The sequence below is a fragment of the Zeus faber genome, assembly GCF_960531495.2.
Source record: "Zeus faber genome assembly, chromosome: 2".
In the NCBI taxonomy this organism is placed as follows: Eukaryota; Metazoa; Chordata; class Actinopteri; order Zeiformes; family Zeidae; genus Zeus; species Zeus faber.
Window position 1 is genome coordinate 12,274,283 of NC_137189.1, and position 12,500 is coordinate 12,286,782.

The 12,500-nt window shown below is 43.5% G+C and overlaps 1 protein-coding gene across 2 annotated transcripts in view; it reads left to right on the forward strand.

The window, feature by feature from the left end:
- Positions 1-12,500, forward strand: part of ppp1r14c (protein phosphatase 1, regulatory (inhibitor) subunit 14C) — a 19,746-nt gene that overhangs the window by 6,883 nt on the left and 363 nt on the right. The window contains exons 2-5 of one of the 2 annotated variants that reach the window (XM_080019492.1): positions 8,937-9,020; positions 9,154-9,186; positions 10,328-10,443; positions 10,583-12,500. The exon at positions 10,583-12,500 is cut by the window's right edge and continues 363 nt beyond it. In XM_080019492.1, the coding sequence (XP_079875618.1) occupies positions 8,937-9,020; positions 9,154-9,186; positions 10,328-10,402 (192 nt within the window). In that variant the 3' untranslated portion in view covers positions 10,403-10,443; positions 10,583-12,500. Of the gene's footprint in view, positions 1-8,936; positions 9,021-9,153; positions 9,187-10,327 lie in introns of both variants that reach the window. The other variant, XM_080019491.1, reaches the window with a different exon arrangement.

Here is a 12,500-nt window from a genome sequence, read left to right on the forward strand (position 1 = left end):
GCACACAATCACGATATGACAAATATTGAAGGTGACGATTATTGATCTCTTCCCCTCCTCTCTCTGTCTCTCTGTCTCTCTCTCTCTCTCTCTCTCTCTCTCTCTGGTGAGACGTTCAACAACATCCTTCCCGAAATGCCTTCTGGCTCTTGTTCAGTTTTAACCTTCCTGCTCTCCTGAGATGTATTTTGTATTTCTGCAGCATTCTCACTCTCCCTCCTGATGTTTTTTATTCATTCATTAAAATATGACTTTCAGTCAAACATTCACGGAAGCTGACGGTCTGGCCTTTTACAACAGCATTTTTCTTATTGTTATGAGGAAATAATATACCATTTATAAGGGGGTGATATTCTCAGAAAAAAGTAAACATTTCTGAGAATTAAGTCAGTAAAAAAATACCTAAATTACCATATTATTATAATAATAATATGGCTTATAATAATAAAATCACCAGATTAATATAAGCACTTTACATTTTTGGGCCAACACTGTGAGAATGTTTTTATAGGTCAATCCAATTCCAAAATGCAATGTAATTAGGTCATCCATATCCTCTGCTGTTACTGTAGTCTACATCTGAGTTTAATGTCAGGCAAATTGTTTAAAAAATATAAATAATAACAATAATAATAATAATAATGTTCTAATAATTCTTCCAATACACCGTTAGGCCCTTCGCAGATTGCAATAACTGAGCAAATTCCAACTTAACAATCTAAGAAAGCAACAAAGTGTCCCCAACAGGGATTTTGTGACTCTGTCTATTGACCCTGCGAGCTGTGTGCAGGCTTAACAGGGATCAGATGATATATTTTCAGGATGTTGTTCGACTGTTCTACAGACCCTGGAGAGACCTGTCTGTCTGTCTGTCTCTCTGTCCCCAGGCGGGAGTGAAGCAGGCAGTTATGACGGTCATCAGGGATGAAAGAATGAGGAAAAAGGGAGCGACTAAAAATGTCAAAAGCAATACTGATATATATAAAAATATAAATACAGTTTTATTGAACAGTTCCAAGCATCAGTCCTCATTCTTTTTAAATGACTGATGACTTGTTTTTTTTGTTTCTTGTTTTTACCCTTAAGGGGAAAATCAGTCAATAAAAAATCAACGGCATGTGGGGGGAGAAGGGAAGAAACATTAACATGTCAGATATTGACTTCCGTATATATTGCCTTGGAAATCTCCCTCCATCCCACGGGGGATCCAGCTGATCTCTGGTTGCATTGTGAGTGCACCATTTAACTGAAAAAAAAACAAACAAACAAAAAAAAAAAGGTGTTTAAAAACACTGACTCACCCTCAGCCTCGCCTGGAGGTGAAAAACTACTGGCCCCTCCCCTCCCTTCACCAAGCCTCTACACTTGCCTGCTTTACGAATTATCCTGAATTCCTTGGAGGGGCTGCACGGGTGCTATGCAAAATCCTGACGGGGCTACAGCACCGGCAAGCCCCGTCCTAGCGCCGCCACTGTATCCAACCGTCTCGCCTACCGGCCTTTATAAATATTTTCAGCCTTTGCACTATTATTTGCCTTTAAAATAAGGCCCTTTTTTTTATCTCAGAAGAGACTGGAGCAGCCACCCCTCAACAAGACTGTGGTTCGAGCTGACTGTCCCTCTGGGCACAAACCGTATTTCCTAGCCGGTTTGACTGGAATTGTGGCTTCTCACCGAGGGCAAAGGTTTCGGCTGTGCCCAATCCGCCAGTACGCCGGGCCCGTTGTAAATACATTTGAATTGTGAATCCAGGAATCCATTGTGACAGAAGTGTGCGCGCACACACGCGAGGCACTTGGGAGCCTTGAGTTAAGATTGAGCTGGAGTCATAGCTTGTTTATCTGGCTTTCATACAAGTTAGGCTTCAGTTTGGCGTGTCCGGCTTATGTGTAAGTTCGGATGTTTGGCTTTTCGAATGACACCCCAGTGCACTTCAAACCCAGACCTTATGTTGATGTCCCCACTTTAAAGAGGAAATACCATCCAATTTCAGCATTAAAAGGCCCAAACTAGGCCCGCCTGTTTTGTGGTCCAAACAACCGATTCCTACACTTCTCTGCATCTGAGAACAGGGCGACCACCGATGTGCTCTTTGGTCGCACAATTCCATTCCCAAACAGCCTGACTTTGAAAAGGAGATTTACGTTTACGTGAGCTTTTATAGGAAAATCAGCTTCATCAGACGCTAGTGTAGTGTCTTTTACCACAGAAAATGTGCCATTATATGCCATCGTAAACTACAGAGATTTACTGTCGCTGCAAATTTTTCCTCTTTACCCAAAGAGTATGTTGCCGGTGTAGGAAGTGTATCAATTGGTTGTATGGTCCACATAACAACTCAGGGCATTTTAAAGCTGAAAATGGGTGTTATGACTCATAAAAATGGCATTAAAAGGCGTCTGTTTGATTTTTGACTACTGTACCCCTTTAATTATTCTTCCTCACGATCTGTCTTTTAGATATACCAGTAGTCTGACTAGAGGTGTCTTCTGGAGTGCCGCTGACTCAGTGTTGGGGTTGGAGGGGCGGGCGGGGGTGTTTTGCTGCGGCAGCTGACTTCCCCCAGCGAAAGCTCTTCCTCCATGCTGAATGGAACGAGGGAATTGTGCCGCTTCAGGGGGGAAGCATTGGATGAGTGATTGGGAGGCAGGCTGGAGACTGAGGGGGTATCCTTCATCGTTCTACTATTCATGTCAAGGGTCTATGTGAAGTCTGTCTATCTATCTATCTATCTATCTACCTATCTGTCTGCCTGTCTGTCTGTCTGTCTGTCTGTCTGTCTGTCTGTCTGTATTTTCCTCACACTAGCTCATAATACAAATGCATCCCACCTTATAAGCTCTTCTCCACTTACTTTGAAGTGACACTTTAAGAGAGAGAGAGAGAGAGAGAGAGAGAGAGAGAGAGAGGAGATGTGAGAAAGGGACAAAGCTGAGCTGAGATTTCCTCTTCTGCCCACTCCCCCTCCTCCTCCTCCTCATCATCATCATCATCATCATCATCATCATCATCATCATCATCATCCCAGTGGCCCGATTGTCTGTGCATTCTCAGTTTCTCCTACTATCTCTCTGCTTTTCTTATCTGTCTATGTAAGTCTCTTGTCCAACTCACCTCCTTTTCCTCTGGACTCTTGTACTTCAGCCTTTACACGGTGCTGACTTGCTCTACCTCTACTTGTGTGTAATTTCTTCACCTCCATCCTCTCGGGGTCTCACAGTCACATAATGAAATCTGACAGTGTTCTTCCTTTGAAGGATAGGAAGTAAGTCTATTTTCTAGAGTTCTTGTGTAAAGTATTCTCTTGTGGAACTCTGCTTTTCCTTTCACCTTCCCCCTTCCGTCTCTATACCACTCACCCCTCTCTACTTTTTTTTATTTACACACAGAGTAAAGATGTTTGTGTATTTATTATCCAACGTGAATGTGAATGAATGACATTCCCAAAGAGACAATGTAAAATAATCCATAGCATGTTCGTCATCTAACAGTACCCAGACAAAATGATGGGGTTCTATAATTTTTGGAGGAACTTGGATCTGGCACGGTCTTAGTCATCTTTTTTTTTTTTTGCAAGAACTGCCTGAAGTGGAAGTGCCACAAAACATTACTCGTGCTTCAGTTCATGTCAACAAATCTGCATGGACACTCTAGCGGCACCCAAGGTTCACAAAGCCATGGAACAATTTGGGCATCCAGTCTATTTCTGGCACGATCTTGGCAATTCTCACAAAAAAACTGTCAGAATTTGACATGTCACCACAACAGCCCATTGATGATTCTCACGTTCAAGAGTACATCTGTTGTTCTTCTTTATCTCAATTGAAAATAATTCTTGACCGTTTCTGCTCATTGATGTGGATTTGAATTGTGTCCTAAAAATGGGCCGATTTTGATTCCTCTTTACCTGTTGGTCCGTTATATAGAGCGGCTGTTAACCAAAGTGAGTCTTTTTTTTTAAATCACAGAATGAAACTGGTTGATAATCACAAGGTCTAGAATAAAGCAGTCACAATATGGACCGCAGTCAAAGTGGAGAAGCACAAGGGGTTATATAATACTTCCAATAATTTATAGAAGTGCAATAAGCCAAAAGTTTTGATTCTCACCACCACTGGATTCCAACATGTTTCATTTGGAATCACTGTGTTGAATGTTCACTCGCTGTGTATTGCATTGCTTGTGCGGGCCCGGCATAAGCCTAGGGAGCCGACACTTGTTGTGACCACATTGTTATAATTGAATGCGATTTTACATCAAAAATCTTAATGGAGCTACTCACACGATCCCCAATTTGAATTGAAATGGGTTTCACTTTCCCAAATGGGTTCCCAAAAGACCCATTGTGTCGGTGACAGCTACTGTATCGAGTGATGCTCTCTAACTAACTATTAGCTGATCACTGACATCAGCCCATGGACGTCTTTGTCCGACACACCTGCTCCAACAGAACCGCCTTCCTACAAGAAGCACATTCCCCATTCAGTTAATCGTCCGTCATTAGCGGCTGCAGTTACACAATGGATATGGAACCAGTAATTCCAGTGCGGAGGCAGCTGATGAATTGTTATTGTGAATCGGGGAATCATTTTATTTGAGTTAAGGTTATTTTTTTGAACCGTTTGAAGAGACAGCGGTGAGTCACGGAGAGGGGGTGGGGGCTGTTGTTGCTTGTAGGTTCAGTTCACCTTGTCAAAGATGCAGCAGACTGAAAGGGCTGGCTCAGCGGTGGGTGATAAATAAGTCTGACACACACACACACACACACACACACACACACACACACACACATGCTCACACACATGTTCTTGTACTCGTATCAAAGTGAGATTCGAGTAAATACACCTGCAAAGTGAGGACCAATGTTCCTGGTGCACTTTTACACTAAAAAAAATGTAATAAAATAAGGAATTAATTCCAACACCGGAGAGCTGAATAAGCAAAGAGGAACTATGACAGGCGGTGACCCAGTATATATACTGGGTTGCGAGCCATATGATGCTGTCCGATTGGCCCAATCATAGCCTGTCAGGGCCAAGTAGAGACTTGGTTGGTTTTAAGGGGCTTTCAGCTTTATTCAGTGGCGCTGTCTGGAGACAGCTTAAGGCATAGTAAGAACTCAAGCCCGAAATTAAGTAAACCCCACCACACATACACACAGGCATGGATCCACATGCAAAACAAAAATGGATGAGTCTCTTCTCTCAATCTCAATTTATCATTCTCTTTCTGTCTTGCAGATGCAGTTATACAAGTTCCCCATAACAAACTCTCTATTGCTTTCTCACTCTCTCTCTCTCTCTCTCTCGCTCTCTCTTCCACGTGCACACACACACACACGCACGCACTTGTCTTCTTATAAAACAAACACACAGTCTATTTTGCTTTCACTCCTTTCTTCTATAAATCTTTTATGCTGCCTCTCTCTCTTACACAGACAAGTTGTCCTTTATCCACAACAGTCACTCTTTCTCTTTCTGTTCTTTCTCTCCCTCTTTCTCTTTATCTCTCTCCCTCACACACACACACACACATGCCTTAGTTAATTTTGGTTAATTTTGGTTTGATTTGTTATATTATATTATATATTTTTTGTTTGAGCGTGATGGCTCAGGTCAAAGATAAGATGAGAAACATCTCCCTTTTCTCTCTTACCCTCTCTCGCCCTCTCTCTCTCCCTCTCTGCCCCTCTCTCGCTCTCTCTTGGAAGTGTGCCCTGTCATTCTTTCACTCTCGACTGATGTTTGGAAGGAAACTGTTTCCCCGGGGTGTGACGGGTCTTATTTTAGAATCTCAAACAGTGAAGGGTGCGCTCCTACATAGGCAAGAGTGTGTTTTATATGCACACACACACACACACACACACACACACTCGCGCGCGCGCGCAAACGCACACTCACGCACATTCGTCCTATGCTGATGTCCAATGTGTCCAACGCAGCCCTCAGGTCAGCACCTGTCTTAGACTGATGGACTCGGATGGAGACGGATGCATACTAGCCTTGTGTGTGTGTGTGTGTGTGTGTGTGTGTGTGTGTGTGTGTGAGTGTGCGTGCGTGCGTCCGTGCGTGCGTGCGTGCGTGCGTGCGTGTGTGTGTGTGTGCCTGTGCGTGTGTGCGTTTGCATGTGTGTGTGAAACAAAAAGGTGGAGAGATGTCTCATCGGTGGAAGTGGGTCAGTTTGATAAGTTCTCCGCTCTCCTGACAGAAATTAGCTTCATGGTCACTCTGGTTCACTGAGTCACTTCTGTTATTGAGTTAGGAGGCGGTAATAACCACACACACAGCCAGCAGGATGGTTCCCTTCATGCATCTTGTTTTTCCATCACCCTTTCTGGTGCTCTGGATGGAGCGGCCGATCTTAACATTCCACTCACATCTCCATTTGAATTTGCACATCACTGACAGAGGAGGACGAAAGGCCTTAAAGGGACATTCCGCTGCGAAGAGACATGCAACTGGTTTAAAAGGCAGGAAAGGGTAGAGGTGTGTAGGTGTGCGTGAAAATGACCTTTACCTCCACCGGACACATCTAGGACCATTTCAGTAGACTGAATACTTGTACAGATTTGGCTGAAAGCTCATCAGTATGCTGTTGTTAAGCGACTGTGGGAGGCTCTACCCACACGTACTGGTTTAGGGAGGGAGACATCACATGACCTCCCCGACATGGCGAGAGATTTTTTTTATTAAAGACTGGAACAGAAGGCTCGCTGGCCAAAAGGATAAATAATAAGCAATAATAACGACAATCAGTCTGGGCGTAGGAGGAGAGGTCGGCTGACGAGCCCTGTGTTTGTCTGCAAGACAGACACATTTTAAGAAAACTGCCTGTCCGGAGCAGAACAATCAGCTGATTCGGCCGATTCGGGGCAGCTGTGCATCCGCGGCCAGGAAGCCGCGCTGCCATCTGCAGCCGAAGCTTAACCACGCTCCTTGAGCGACCTTTCTACTTAAACTTTCATAGATTCAATTTGTACATTTATTTAAGAAATCATGGTTTATACATCCCCAGCCTGCAGATGGGGGATGAGCCTTGTGTTGTATGCATATTTGAGTCCTTATTTGGAACTTCTATCTGTAGCGGTACCCTCATTGTCCGTCCGTCCATCTACCATCCATCCATCCATCCATCCATCCATCCATCCCCAGTAGAAATGTGGAATGCTCATGGGGGCTGAAATATGTTAAAATATGACAAGCTTTTGATTTGTTCCTTCATACCACCGCCGCTTCACAGGCCTCCTGCTCTCTTAATGATGAAAAGGGTTTGTGTGTGTGTGTGTGTGTGGGGGGGGGGGGGGGGGGGGCATACTTAAAAAAACTTGCCATGCCAGTCTCTCTTAATGCCTGAGAAATAAAGATTATGCTGTGCTCTAAAAAGGGGTTTTATTGATGTCAAGTGGTTTTTATTAGACGTACAAGCAATGAAGGCAAAGAATCCAAACGTCTTCTCTCCTCTTGTTTGAGGGAGTAGTTGGTACATTCACCTTAATATTTATCAGTTCAGTTTAAAGCCAATACCATACAATTATTTCTAACTCACAATTGACATGAACAAAGACATTGATGCTCACTGTAATATTTTAAACAGAAATAATCATAGCACAAGTATAGCTATCACATACATGAAAGAAACATGGACTCCTTCGCCTTTCTCAGATGATGTATGGCCTTCATTGAGATCTAATTCCTAATTGGTCTGCATGTAGAGGAAGACGACATTTCAGAGACCTGCAGCTATGATGCAATAACTCTTATTTCTCAGCTTATTTGGATGATGGACATAAATAATAATTCAACCTTCAGGCATAGTGGACCACACGCACACACACACACACTTACAAACAGAAACACACAAGTGAAGATCTCTGTATGACCCCCCCCACCCAGTATACATAAATAAGACCTTGTGCTCAAATTAGAGGCCTGTGAGGCATTAGCAGACCTTTTTGAAGTGGTGCAGAGCAGAATATGATAAACGTTAAACCAGAGGCCGGCACGGCCCTGGTAGCTTTCCAACGGCACAATGACATTTCCATCTGCCGTCCACCGCGCTGCCTCGGGTACCGTGCACACCCACTGCACCCACAGCCTCACGAACACACGCATTTGGGCTATTTAGAGGTCGGACACTTACATCATCGAAACTGGGCTTTTGATCCAGAGTTGGCTGGGTTTTGATGTGTGGAAGTGAATTTTGAGAGGGCAAAGAAATGGGAGTGAATCCCTCATATTAACAGGGTAACAGATTAACAGGGAGAAGGGCAAAGAACACCCATCCAGTCATAGAATAGACTCCAAATTGCCAATTCTCTGCATCGTGATGACATTTTTCAGTAGCGGTGCTCGTATCTTTGTTGTAAGGTATAAATCTATGTAGTTGTATGTCGGGTATAAAACTACTGTGATTAAGTTGCATTCTGGAAAGTAATGGGAGGCATGGGAAGTGTATTTGTTCAATACTTTTCACACACAACGGTATCAAAGTGCTTCACAGACATTTTATGAAAAGAAAATAAGAAAAGCAAAGAAATAAAAGCTAAATACCTAATACCAATCACAGAGATAACACATGCAAGTTCAATTTAAAACAGACCAACACACTTGGCAGCACATGGCAGGACTCAAACCCGCACCTACTTGGGACGTTGGGACTCGGACCCAGCTATAAAGTCAGTAGGACTGTTAGTACCCATTTAGGAATGAAAATCTGAAAAAAAACAAGAAATACAAAAAAAACCCGGACAAATATAAAGGGATTTACACAATAACTATGTTCAGTATCTTCAGTCAAAACCCGTAGTTCCACAAATACGTTTTGACGACTTTTAGTCATCTTCTAACTGCATATTTCTATCCAGATGCTTCGCCTTTTGTCCCAACTGTGTGTTTTTTCATCACTTCACTGACCTAGAGTGTGTTTGTGTGTTCCAGGAGGAGGAGATGCCTGAGGTGGAGATAGACATTGACGACCTGCTGGAGGTGAACAGCGAAGACGAAAGAGCCAGCAAACTGCAGGTATGGGGGTGCAAGTGCAAAGGAATATTTTTCTATAATTTGTCGAGTTGAGTGTTGTACATTGTATTGGCACATTACGTTGAGCATCTCTCGGGCCTCCTCTCTCTCTCTCTCCCACCTTCCCCCAAAAAAGGAATCACTAACAGACTGCTACAAACCAACAGACGTGAGTACCACTGTTCAGTCTATTGTAATGTTTGAATGCAGACTACCTTATCAATTACCCAGAGACTTATCAGACATTAATGCCCATGTGCAACAGAATACTTCCACGAGCTCTGTGGCCCAGATTTGAGGTTAATTCATATCCCACAGGTGTGCACATTGACATGAAGGCACACACACACACACATACACACACACACTAAAACAAAAGCCATTAAAATACAAAAGGGCAATATTGTGGCACAGGAATGTCACTGTGTCGGTCAACTGACACAGCATGAGCGCTCCACTAGCACACACACACACACACACACACACACACACACACACACACATACACACACGAATGGACTCTCAACCTCAGGTCAGATTTAGCCAGTGAATGTGTGTTTGCCCGTGGGTGTGGAGTGTTTGGGTGCCGGTAAGACTGGGTTAAGCCATTTTGGTGATTAAAGGTAGTACGGACCCAATCCCAGCGATCCTTTACTGCCTCGGGACTCCATCTGTCATCAGACGGGTGTGTGTCTGTGTGTGTCTGTGTGTGTGTGTGTGTGTGTGTGTGTGTGTGTGTGTGTGTGTGTGTGTGTGTGTGTGTGTGTGTGTGTGCCACCCACTGGCATTCAGGTCAGCTGGTTACACCACCCCAAGGTCATTGGTATGCTGTAGCCGGGAGCCGGCCAAGTTGACAGCAGTTGACGTGCGTCACTACCAGCCAGCACACACACACATGCACACGCACACACACTCACACACACACACACGCACACAGCCAGACATATTGGCAGGTCATTGCAAGGATGCCATCTTGGAACATGAACCCCCCCCCACCCGCCAAACAAAAGATGGTTTTCACAAAAGGGACTCAGAGGAAGGGAAGAAAGGAGTGGACAGAATGAAGAAAGAATAGTTTGGATTGGACAAAGAAGGAAAGAGGAAAATGTAAGATGAGTCAAAGGGAACTAGGGAGAGACAGGTCATGTCCATCCTTCAGCAGTGGGCGGGTGAAGGGAAATAAGGTAGAGCGAGATTGAGAAATCCATATTGAAGGAGAAGTAGATGACAGAGTCATAAAGTGTGAGAAATGTGTGTTTGTACATTGGTTCACATCTTTCTTTTTGTCTTCCTCTCTCTCTCCTTTCCAGGACTTTGTGCGTGAGTTGCTGGGCAGGATTAAGGGGATGAGAAAACTGAGTCCACCCACCAAGAAAGGTCTATAATTTCAGCAGTGCCAGCCGCCATGAAGCCCCTCCCTCCCTCCGTACGTCATCTAGGTCCAAGCGGCTCAACCCAAGCACCGCGGCCTGTCATTAGACCCCTGGACACTGTAACTTCATTACAACAGTACAAAATTACATAAATAAACACGGGGAAACCTTAACTGCTATTACTCACCATAGGGGAAAGAAAATGCAAGAGTCTAATCCCAGGAGAACCAACCCCATTTTGGAACCATCGCACAGCACAGCAGCACAGCAGCAGCAAGGCTCACAATGAAGCACAGGAACATCACATATAACCAACTTTTTGTTCACTGCCATGCCTCGACATTTATACAGCCCATTCATATTTTTAGAGCCATGTTTTAAACTGTGGAAGATAATGCTGGAAGCCCCAACAGCAGTTAGTACTGTATCCCCAGGTCGAGGGGTGGATATTTTGGTGGTACCATGTATGCACAGTGGCTCATGGTTTGGTAACTTATTCTTTTTTTGGGGTTTGTTTGTTTTTTAACTAAGGTGGACTGATGTTGCTGTTGCTTTTTATCAGTGTATGTATAATACATTTATCATTTATTGGTCGTTTTTCTAGTAAGTTTATCATCGGTGTGAAATATGGTCTTCAGTGTTTTCACAAATCAACCTCTTCCTTGACTCCTCCGTTCAGTTTTTTTTGAGAGCTGTGGGAGATTTTAATTTTGATAAAGATGGTTCAAACTTGCCGTACGTCAAATTTCTGTCCTCTTTGTCGACAGTAAAGCACTGAGAAGACCCACTGTACTAGCATGTTCTTCACACATTGTCCCAGAAGAACCATTTTTGGCCAAAGCCAGGGCAGGATGGGTGTTTGAGACTTCAACACCTGTATGATCGGCAGCCCTACGCTCATGCCACATTGCATTGCATTACATTGCATTACGTTACATTACATTGCATTGCCTTGCATTGCACTGCATTACAATATGTCAGGAATGCATATCAGATGGTCTTGTTTTTGGGTGAGCCTTCAACACAAAAATACCCATGTTGTTTTTGTTTGTTTTAGAGCCCCAGTTCAATCCAGTGCACTCGCGTCTCCATTTCTGGTCGAAGTTGCCCCCCTCCCAGCAGTGAACCTTCACCACTGACAACATAAAGTAAAGGCAACAAAATAAAGATATCGGCTCAATGCCTGAGGACCACTTTGAACCTTTGACACCCAAGAGAGTTAGCCGTTCAATCAGGGCTTGCAGAAAAAGGACGGAGTGCCAAAGCAAAAGGGTTTAAAAACGGTCAAATGTCAAAGGTCAATGGAGGCACAGAAAGTATAAGATTATTGGCTGTTTTTCCCCCAGGTGACAGGAACTGGTTTTCATCATATTGCATAATTTGAGATTCAGAAGGAGGCAGATTTCGTCATTTATTGTTGATAATAGCCGTTGACCCGCCAATTACACTCGAAACCCGTAGGCTCTGGTACAATCATTACTTTTGCGTTTTCTACTGGTCGGCCATGACAAGACCAGGACGGAAAAGACCTAAAAACCTACTGTGTAATAAATATACCCTCAGTTGCCAAAGACAAAACAGGGCAATGTTTTAATTTAAACGTGTAACTTGCTAGGCACTGGTCTTGCATGCTTGAAACGGAGAAACGAAAAAAGAAAAATAATTAAAGATATTATGAACTTATAACCAAGCAAAAAATACATCTGGATTACTTTCCTTTTTTAATTTAACTTAATATAATATTTGTTTAAACGCCGTGATTTTCACGGTGGAGAGAAGCCAGGAAATAAAAAAAATTTAATGGTGCTGTTTTTAGTTGTTCTTCACATGTTTCGGTCGCGTGGCGCCAGTAGGTGATGAGTGTGTCTGTAAAGAGTCTGTAGTTATTAATGCAGATATTAAAGGGGTGCGTCTCAAAAGTGTCAAGTTGCTCCTTGGCTTTAATTGTTTTAGGACTACGTTTTTTGGTATCAGGAGAAGCCATTTTCGAAGACTGGGATGCATCAAAGATCTTCCGGCGTTTTGGTGTACTGTAGGTACTCAGAGACTGTTTAAAGGCAATAGGCTGACATCTTTTATAATTTATGGAATTCCATCTATGCGTATAAAG